This window comes from Olea europaea, chromosome 14 (assembly GCF_002742605.1).
Source record: "Olea europaea var. sylvestris chromosome 14, O_europaea_v1, whole genome shotgun sequence".
NCBI classification, from domain to species: Eukaryota; Viridiplantae; Streptophyta; class Magnoliopsida; order Lamiales; family Oleaceae; genus Olea; species Olea europaea.
In genome coordinates this window covers 10,633,617-10,644,225 of record NC_036250.1, presented here as the reverse complement: position 1 = coordinate 10,644,225, position 10,609 = coordinate 10,633,617, and the positions used below count along the sequence as shown (strand labels likewise).

The 10,609-nt window shown below is 33.7% G+C and overlaps 2 protein-coding genes across 4 annotated transcripts in view; one reads left to right on the top strand and one right to left on the bottom strand.

Annotated features, from left to right (window-relative positions):
- Nucleotides 1–1,947: 1,947 nt before the first annotated feature.
- On the bottom strand, nucleotides 1,948–7,361 carry LOC111409134. 2 transcript variants are annotated; one of them, XM_023039093.1, is made up of 7 exons: nucleotides 5,610–7,358; nucleotides 4,990–5,045; nucleotides 3,948–4,220; nucleotides 3,634–3,870; nucleotides 3,365–3,484; nucleotides 2,998–3,126; nucleotides 1,948–2,218 (listed from the first exon to the last, which is right to left on the bottom strand). In XM_023039093.1, the coding sequence occupies exons 1-7, from the start codon at nucleotides 7,276–7,278 to the stop codon at nucleotides 2,201–2,203; spliced, it is 2,502 nt and encodes an 833-aa protein (XP_022894861.1). In that variant the 5' UTR covers nucleotides 7,279–7,358; the 3' UTR covers nucleotides 1,948–2,200. The 2 variants fall into 2 exon arrangements, 1 of the variants encoding a protein (XP_022894861.1); XR_002705428.1 differs by lacking the exons at nucleotides 1,948–2,218; nucleotides 2,998–3,126 and having other exon boundaries at nucleotides 3,563–3,870; nucleotides 5,610–7,361.
- A 1,205-nt stretch (nucleotides 7,362–8,566) lies between these two features.
- The window catches only part of LOC111409133 (protein KRTCAP2 homolog), a 12,772-nt gene continuing 10,729 nt past the window's right edge, over nucleotides 8,567–10,609 (top strand). Inside the window, exons 1-2 of one of the 2 annotated variants that reach the window (XM_023039091.1) lie at nucleotides 8,567–8,739; nucleotides 9,980–10,139. In XM_023039091.1, the coding sequence (XP_022894859.1) occupies nucleotides 8,606–8,739; nucleotides 9,980–10,139 (294 nt within the window). In that variant the 5' untranslated portion in view covers nucleotides 8,567–8,605. Of the gene's footprint in view, nucleotides 8,800–9,979; nucleotides 10,140–10,609 lie in introns of both variants that reach the window. The other variant, XM_023039092.1, reaches the window with a different exon arrangement.

Below are 10,609 nucleotides of genomic sequence, written 5' to 3'. Positions count from 1 at the left end.
TATTTTATTTTCTGAAAATGTCAATCTTATGGCATGAATTGATTTAGTCACGTTGACATTTATTTACTTATTTTGAAGTAATAATAATTTCGATACATAGTATCAAAATAACGTAGTCTCACTTAGGACTTTTCACTTTTTCCTGGTAGTGTTTGATGCACTCCATAATTAATAATTAATAAGAATAATCAAATTTAGTCATTCCAATTATTCGACCTTTGCAATTTTTGTACAACCACTTTTATATTAAATTCAAAATCATCTGCTAATGTCAACGATTTTATATTGGTTGAGTGCAATATTGATCGAGTTCGAAAGATAGTTAATATAATAAAATTAATATTTACTAAATCATAAAATATTCATATAAATGTCAAAAAGCATCTTCAACGTTTGTACTTGGCATTTGCACAAAATTATGGACTAGTGCCGTTTGTACAATTTTGTTGTCTCTAGAATGTCGTTTACCATTAATGTCATTCGATATCTACCAAGATCAAGTCTCAAACAAGCAGATATGACGTTAACCGCTTGAACAAAACAGTGTAAATGACATTGCCTTTAGTGAGATTTTATGAGTAGATGGTCTAACCAAAATATGACCCTCTATATGAATTACAAGAGGGATGCTGGGTACCAATTCTTATAGTACTTTTCGAAGAGTCAATAAGCTAATTATTTTCGTGGATGCCTCTTTTCCAGATTGTCCACATAAACCTCTAGCTGATAGAGATGCTATAACAAAATTTCGTAAAAAAGATAGCTTGAGATATTTATGAAAATAGAATTAGAACTCATTTGGAGTCCATTCTAACATCATTTTTAGAAAAGAGGCATTTTCAAGAATGTCCAATTATAAGGGTTGGAGTTGAAAAGTGTACTTTTTTTATAATCTTTGCAAAAATATCCAATTTTTAGATCAAAATGTCTATTTTATCCTCATGAAAAGATTAATCAATTTTATATCACTTTGGCACAATTTTTAAGAAGAGCAAATAACTTCTACGAGAAGGCACAATAATGATGCTATTACCTAGGTGAGTCAACTTGCTTATATTTTTAATTATATTTTAATCAATTATTCTAGAACAAATGAAGAAGAAGCAAAAATTCCATTACCATATACGAAGAAGTATATGATTCCAACTTCAAAGAAATTATTTTAAGAAATTTACTGTGGTAGAAATTTGAAGCTGATTAGGCTTTCATCATTTGTCGGTAGAAAGTATATTTCTTTGAACTCTATTTCTTCGAACTCTCATTTTTTTTTTGATAAGTTTTATTTAGTAGTTGTTGTTGTATATGTTCAAATCTCAATTTTTTGATAAAGTATTTTTTCCCTTGGACGAAATTATCCTGAGTATATATTTTTCGTACCATTCATCTTAAATAACTTAGTTAGATAATATACTTCTATATTTAGAATATTATTTATGGTGGAATAAATTCTTGCAAAAATGGTGGTTGAAGTTGAAGAAGATGATAAATGCATGAAATCCCGTCATTTCATTCTCGACATTTTATAAATGTCAATAATGATTATAAACGTCGAGAATGATATTTATACTATCATTCTCGACACTGTTAAATGTTGACAATAACATTAAAAATTTGAGTAAGTTGGTAAATTTTCGTGTAGAGTGATTCACATATTGCATGCAGGTAGCATTTTCGTTTTCGATTTTCATTAGTGGTTGACAGTATTGTTGTTGTGCGAAGAAATTGTATCGTAAGAATATGTGATTACTGAGATGAAGTCTAATATATTTATTATTATTTTTTAAATATAAATTGTTTAGTAATTTACAGTTCATGCTTACCCAACAATCTATTACTTTTCAACTAAACATAACCTCTAATTTTTTTGCAAATCAATCTTCACAAAAAAAAGAAAATAAAAAAATAAAAATACCATCAATTTTGCCTTGAGATCTGTGGGGAACGATAGAGAAAAGGTAATAACTTCATCTAAATCTAAATTAAGACATTATTAACTGTCTATCCTAATTCCCAATGGAACTATGATGAAAACAAGATTAGCAAGTGTTAAACATACACAGATTTCATTCTGATCTTTACAATGGATTCAAAAATTGTTCTGTAAGTTTTCTTTATATTATTTACAGTAACGACATTTGGCTTAAATCACCTCTAATACCAGAAGTCCTCCCAACAAGTCCAGGTTCAACATTTCATTTGCTTATACTCCATAGTACACCTGATAAAATCAGAAGAAATTTGTTAATACTTGTTAATCCTGCAAGCTCTGAATATAGGCATATTAAAGCACAGATCGTGCCAATTTTCCACGACTGAAGGTAAGAAATTTTCCACATTAAAAATAAGGAACGGGAATGAGATTCGTATTATTTCCACACTCCCCCCATTTGAAATTGCTGGGAACCTTGCAAGGTGCTCCCAGGTCCCGAGCAAGGAGGGGAACGGGTGGTGAAGCCTTTTTTTCAATTATGCTACAATTGATCTTTTCATCAAAAGCAGCCAAATGAAATGACAAGAAGAGAAAAGCAAACCAATGGAACATTGGCTGTAAATGTAAATTAACAAATTTATCAACTCAAACTTGAGCTCTATCTTTGTAATCTCTGTAGCACGGACACATCAATTGGGGTAACATGTCCGTGACTGACATGTGTCCATGTTACACCGACACTCATCGGACATTCTGCTATGGTTATTTTTTTCTCATCAAAAATATTATATATTTTTAACTTGAAATTATTATTAAATAACAAATAGATACTCATATTTAAAAAATTTTGACAAAAAAAATTAATAACAAGTATAAAACTAAATTTATACTATATAAGTGAAGAATTTTAAAGAATTTAATCAACGTGTCGTCTTAGTACTTTTTTGAAAAATAGCATGTCGGTGTGTCCGACAAGTGTCCATGTCGGTGCTTCATAGTTAGTAACAAAGATGATTATTAATGATAGAGACTATGCGCTGCACCAGAAAGAAACGAAAATTAATTACCTTAATTACTCTATCTGATTGTCCCACAAACAGTTTCTCTTGCCAGTATATCACCCCTGTTATGACAGAATCACAAGCAATGGAACCAACAGGCACGGTATCGATTTGATCCCTGACGTCAGATATTTCCTGCAAATAGCATGTTTAGATAAGCTTAATAAAAGCAAAAATTATGTTTAGGTAATTTTTTTTTTCAAATATGTCTCCATGTTACTTTTTTCTTAGTAAAAAATAAAAATAACTTACGTATTTCTAACTTTGATTATTAAATAAATAATTTATTTATAAGCTAGCTTAAAAGAGCTTAACCAAAAATAAGAAATTAATGCTGAATGGTGGCAGCTGATTTGGTATTGCACTTATGTACCTGCACATTAATAGTCCTGTCCCAGCCACCAGTAAAAAGCCATCTCCCCTTCTTGCTAACGGCAAACACGGCACCATTGTGAGTTTGCAATGATTTCACGAGCAGGTCATCGTGCCACATCTGCAAAAATTGACACCAAATTCAAGATGAAGTTCAAGATTGGACAAGTTTTACAGTACAGTTTATTCATATACACACCAAAATATTATTACTTCCTTGGAATTCAAGAACTGTGGGTAGTTGTAAAGTCAAACTTATATTTACTCCACCTTTATGCAGCCATCATCATGCGCCACAAGCAGCAAATTATTGTCGGCAGCAAGAGCCAAAACAGAAGTCACATTTTTCTGTGTGTCCTCCCCCAAGACCGCCAAAGGACTGTGATCACTAAGAGACCATAAGCGGACAGTCCCATCCCAGCTTCCACTATAAAGAATGCCATTGCAAACTATTAGCGATGATACAACCGACTTGTGACCGCTCATAGCACATGACAGGGTATGATCCTGAAATAAAATAAATAAATTATTGACCAAAAACAGAAAAATAACTAGAGGAATTACGAAGGAATAATTAGACATGCCTGCAGAGACCATGCTTTTATCAGTTTGTCTCCACTCCCGGTGTAGAGATATTCAGTTCTGGAAACAGCAAGGGCATGAATACCACTATAGCGCCAATCCTTTTGCTCGTGCAACTTCTTTATTGGTTCTTCATTAAAGGGAAAACTGGCATCCCAGATGCATATAACACCTTCATTATCACCACTAATGCACAATGGTTGTCCTCCGTCCATAAAAACTAGAGCCATGACTTTATGCTCATGACCTTTAAATGTATGTACATGTGTAAAATCCTGAAACATTCTAAAAGCAGATTTATCGAGCAGGAAGAAACAATTTCATAAATACATACATTAATATGAGAATGATTATACCATCTTAAAAATGTTAATTGGGTTCAGAATTATCAGTTCTATCAACATATGACATATTATATTTTTTCAACCATTGAATTGGCCAGATATTTCCCAAGTAGCAACGTTCTCTCTCTCTTAGGAGAGGCAGTCCCAAGACGAGCCTCACCACCTTCCTGGATACCCTTCTCATCAGGCAATGACATGAACCGCCTAAAATTGAATTGAAACTTTAACCCAGGAACAATAATGTAATGACCACGAACTTTCCCCATCTAGATATCCAATTGGTACTAGTATTCAACTTAAGTCTCTTTAGAGGACTTGGGTTTGATTTGCTGGAGACACAAAGTAAAACCACATTGGGGCCCAACCCCTAGTGGACAATACGTAAGCTAAAATCTGCAAGTGAATAGCCCGAAGGAACAAGCAAGATGGGTAAAGTCCGCAAACGTTGCACGAAGTCAAATAGTAACTAACTAAAAAATTATTTTTAACCACATCTAAGGTATGACTTTGCATCTTCAATTTTAAGTATACGAGTAGAGCAGCTATAATAGCAATAAATCAACAAAATATAGAATCACTTACCCAAATTTCTTAAGCAATTTTTAGTCATGAACATTCATTTTACGCAAAAATACGGAAGCACAAGAAATCTCAATCAGACTGATAAAAGTAATACTGGAGTTTGTTTTAAGCCATTTACCTGCAAAGACCATACATGGACCCTCTTATCAAATGAAGAGCTAAAAAGGAAACCCCCTAAACAAAAAGAACAGGCGGAAATCAGACTCTCTAGTTCGTTACAAGACAAAAATACCAACAACAATCTGCAAGAAAGTCTTTCATACATATCTTTCATGGAGAAAGATGAATATGTAAACTATTTATTACTTACGTTACTTTGACTAACTCTTTACACCTGTACGTATATTGAGATGGCACAAATGTTTATTGTAAAAATTTAAAAACCACTTACAATTTAATATAAAATAAGTGTCTAAATTGAAATTACTATAACTGATTTCAGCCAAACATAAAGTAAAAAGCTTTTATGCAGGCAGAAAATGATCCCTGTGGGTAAACAAGTTCTAGCTAGTTTCAAATAGATCTGAAATGATTGATAGCTAAAATGTAAACAGTCATTGGATCGATGTGCATGTCAATATTTATAGCAACATCATACGGGAAGCATGTCATTATTCTTTACGTAACCAATTTGATGAATTCAGATAAATGTCAACAATGGGAAAATATAATAGCATGTACCATAATAACCAGAAAATGGAAAGCACTTAAGTAAGATGGGCAATTCATTATTCATACCTCCAATAGCTAGCCCCGTAATACAATCAAGATGACCCTTCATATCAATACATTTGATATGGCCCCCAGAAAGGCCCTCGACAACATCTCTGCTCACATTAGCTCTACCGATTTCGTATTTTTGCTGCAACCCATCTATCTCTTCTTTGTTAGTTTCCTCTGCTATCTGACAGAGTTCCCCTAGTACTATACAATGACCTGTTTTTTCTTTCTTTACTTCATGTTTCAAACTGACCCAAAAATCGAACCTTGGTTTAATAACCAACTCCCTCAGACATTTCCATAGTTCAGAAACAGGTGGGCGATTACTAATATCAAATTCCAGACACCTGCATAGTAAGTCCTTTTGAGATACATATTCTAAGCCCAATCTATGTCCTAACGAAGTTTCAACATTCTCCATCCAATCTTCACATAAACTAACATAAGAATATACCTTTCCATCATTTCCAGCATTTACAATGGAATCCACGTAAATTGCCATTTCTTCAATAAAAGAGCTGCCAATAATAAGAGAAACGAGTAAACAGGCTAACGACCAAACATCCGAACCAGGCCCAACTTCATATATCGATTTCCCACAATCCAACTCAAACAATTCCTTACCGAATAACTTCAGTAACATCTCCGGACTAATGAACACAAGATTTTCCAGTAACTCGGTCTTCATACTAACTTCCGAATCCTTGTGTCCTCTTCGCATTGCCTTATTCACTCTCCTTCCCATACTCAAAACCTTACCCAAATCAACATAAACACGACCAAAGTCATTAAAGACAAAACAATTGACATCCAAGCAACCGATAACCAGCCCTTCCGAAATCAAACTACTAAAAATTTCACACATCTCCGTACTGACTATCCCAAAACCACTTATTTTATCGCTACTCAACCTCCCCTCCTCTTCATTATCAAAGAATTTTAACAAACCAGTTGAATTAAAATTCTCGCAGACCATATAAACACAACTATCATTATCATTGTACCAAAAACCATAAATATTTCCTGCTCTACAAAGCCTCAAACTCAAGTTCAAGATCGAAGTCATTTCATTTCTCTCTTTTTCTCCCATTCCATACAAAACACTCATAATTCTTGACTCATAACTATACCTTAAAAACCTGGATTTCTCACTTCCATCCTTAAAAATCCCAATTGCAAGAAGACCCACCTTTTCTTCCTCTTTCAGAACACGACCCATACCTGAAATACTCTCGAAGGACCCCAAAACTTTTCCATCAAATATTTCACCATAACTTCCGGAACTTGATTTTTCAACTAAAATAATATCTTTTGGGATGATCCATTTTTTCCATGTGGAGTAAAACTCATAAGACCATGAATTTCTAATAAACTGACACGGGAGTGGGAGATTGTCACAGGGTGGAGGTGATCGTGGAATTACGTTTTTCGGCTTCAATGGGAGATCTTGGAGGGTGGATGAAAGGCGAAGAAGATCGATGTTCTTGGGGAAGGATATGGGGCTGTTTGAAAATTTCGAGAGGAGAGTACAGACTGGGCAGCGGAGAGTGTGAGGGAAGCGGTTGGGGAGCTGCTTGAGACAGGCTTCGCAGGTGGAGTGGCCACAAGGAAGGACAAGCGGGACGACGGAATCGGCAGCGTATGGCTGCAGACAAACTGGGCACTCCGGTTGCTCCAACTGGTCCATGGCCGTTGGCCGGGGAAGTCTACAACCGTCTTAGCAAATTATACGGAATAAGAAACTTTTTGGAAATCAGTATTTTTTGAGCCCCGTTTGATTAAGTCTCCTTTTGAGCCACGTTATTCAAAAAATAAAATGAAAAATATAGTCGCTATGAGTTCGCATAAGAGATAAAAAATCAAATATGATAACTTGATATGATGGATAACGCTCATATTTTTCATTTTAATGAAGTAGAAATGAGGCTCAAACAGGGCCAAATTTGGCCACAAAAATAAAAAATATGATCGTTATTTATCACATCAAGTCACCATATTTAATTTTCTATCTCTCGTGTGAGTCTCGACTATATTTTTCATTCTTACTCTTACAAAAATGAGTACCAAACGAGGCTTCATCACAACTCAAAAAAGGATGAAGGATTCTTACCATTTTATTTTGAAGGCACGATGATTTGATGTCATTTTTACATTCCTTTATTTTATCATCGACGTTTCAAATTCAATTATAACAGCTAAACCTGAGGGCTATGCTTGTTGTGAAACTTAATACTTTGTACGAGATTTGTGAATTTCCTATGTATAAAAAAAATAATAATAATAAATTATATACAACACCTATTTTGCTCGAATTATGTTAACTATGAAATAAGTGCAATCAATGTAGTATATCGAGTCTCGAATTAAGTCCATAACTAAAAATCAAATAGTTGACAAGGAAAAGAGTAGAAAAAACTTAATAAAAGGGATATGAAAGAAAATCGAACATATTTCGAATGTATTTATAGATAATTTAAATTATAATTAAATAAAAATGAGTGACGAATAAGTAAATAGTATATATGAAATATGTAGATAAAAGTGGATGAGTCATTCATAAACAAATTGAAAATATGAGCCAAACTTGCGAGCTTCAAAGAGAAGAATCCATTCCAAAAAAAAAAAAATAGTAAAGGGCCTATTTATACAAATATATAATAAATTGTTTAGCTTGTTACAATTTCCCGAATATTTGTTTTTCCAGTGGTCACTAAACTTAGGTTCATATCTTTTATTAATCACTAAAGTTTAAAATATCGAATTTTAGTCAATGAACTTAGGTCAATCTTTTCGATTGCTCAGTGAATTTTAAAATATCGAATTTTGATTATTGAACTTTAAAAAATATTGTACATCACTCACTATAAACTCGATATTTTTTAAATTCAATATTTTTGTTAATGAGTAACTTATGACATTTTTCAAATGTCAGTTAACAAAACTCGACAATTTAATTTTGAATAAACTATCGAAGACTCATCTCTACATTTTAAATAATACATGGTTCTAAATTCATGACCATTGGAACAATTATTCTTATTTTTCCCCAAACAAATCGCGGAACTAGGATTATTGCAGGAAAATCGTGTTCTCAGTTCAACGCGCAGGGTCTCTTTTTTCACCTTCGTCCAAAATCAATTTCATTTTGGTGAGTCTTGTATCTTTCTCTACTCGTAACGTTTACTCTTATGTGATATTTGAGGATTTGGTGGGTTTTGATTTCGCTCTTCTTCTTTTTTTTTATTTTCGTTTGTAGATTGTTTCTAATGGATTTGAACTTGAAACTGGGTTTTTGGGGATCGTTGGTAGGGAAAATAAAATTAAAATCTATGATAAATTATCATGTTATCTTTTCAGCCATTTGAACAAATGCCGGATAGAATTTTCATTTCGTGCAATTGGAGCCGCTTATAATGCAGAAAAATGTTTGATGAGTTGTATGTTAATTGTTATGTTCTCTATCTTTAAAAGATGTAATTTTAGAGTTCACTGACTTTCACACTGAAATTCTAGAAGGTAAAAAAATACACTAAACTTGAAGAAAATTATTGAATCGTGATTCAAGTTTGTGCCATGTAGAATGCGCATGCTCGACAAGGTTGAGCTATTTGTAAGATTTCTAATGAGCGTTACACTTGATCATAATGTAGGACACTACCTCCATTGGAAAAAGAAAGTTGCCATTTTTAAATTGACTGTAGCTGAACATGGATGAGTCTCTTGTTTCTCAAGTTCTTGGAATCAAAACCACACAAACGAGATACGCCTTCTGTTTGTTTACTGTTTTACATTGCTATAGGCAGTAAATTTCTTGGAATGTTACAGTTGGCTCCAATAGTTTGCAATGGTTTAATTAGCAATAATTAGTTGTTTGTTTGGAAATTAACTCCTTCCGTGTTCTATAAGACTTGTATAAAGGTTAAAGTAGACTCTTATCTCCCAGTGTCAAACTTATTAGTTAGGTCCGTTTGTGCAATTTGATTCAGTTTTATAGTCTTCAGAGTTGAGATTTGAATTGCATATTGATTCAACACAGTATCGATGCAATTTTCCTGCACAAAAGCTCTTGTAGCAATCTTACATAGTTGTTTTACTTAAAATCAGCATACTTCTATAGTTGGTCCTACCCTGAAGATATATTTTGTTCTTAAAACGTGTGTTTTTTTAAGATATGGAATGAAAGTATTCAGTTGTATATGAGAGTAATTTTGGCCAATTGAAATGCCTTTCTCTATATTTGGCAGGCTAGGTTGCATAATGATTATTAATGTTCAGCAAGAATTTGAACACTTGATACCAATTGCTGCTACCCTTTTTCTCTCATTCTGTAGCAAGTGACACAATGAATTCTTACTTTTTTTCATTTTCCTCATTTTTGTCATATCAAGTCTCATGGCTGCACCTGGGAGTTCTATGCTATATTCTTGTCTTCTGTTCGTGGCCACTCTTTCTCTACAAGAAATGTATAGAGCAAAGTTAGCATCTTCTGAGTTATTTACTATTCTTGGAGGCTTCACCAGCTCTTTTATATTTCTCATGTTGCTGACGGTGAGAGAAGCTATCCTTTTAATGCCTTTCATTTCCGTGCATAGTCAATGCATTGATGTATGAGCAATTTTGTGCTTTAAATTAAGATAATGTCGTGACTGTTCGTATGTATTATTGCTACATATTTAACCCATTCCTCTTTCCCCCTCTCTCCGATCTCTGGAATGATGACAATTCTCCCTCTGATATAACAGTTAGAGAATCAAAATTAGGGTAAATTAGAGAGTCATAGAAACCTAAGTCCATTCAAGGACTAGTCTGAAAATTTTTCCAATCTGCAGAAGAGATTACCTGCATTGGTAGGAAGCCTTCTACGGAAGCGGAAAAATCTGGGCTTCTCATTTCGCTTCATTTCTTTATTTCAAACAATTGTATACCACTGATGCTATAGTCCTTTAGATTGCATTTTTTTGTATAATTACATTCAAGAGCAACGTGACCCCCCCCCCCCCCCCCCCCCCCCTCACCTC

Coding starts and splice junctions, on each gene's coding strand:
- LOC111409134 (XM_023039093.1), bottom strand. CDS start 7,278: ATGGACCAGTTGGAGCAACCGGAGTGCCCAGTTTGTCTGCAGCCATAC. Junction 5,046..5,609: donor TACGGGGCTAGCTATTGGAG/GTATGAATAATG, acceptor CTTTTTGTTTAG/GGGGTTTCCTTTTTAGCTCT. Junction 4,221..4,989: donor TCCATGTATGGTCTTTGCAG/GTAAATGGCTTA, acceptor AGAATGTTTCAG/GATTTTACACATGTACATAC.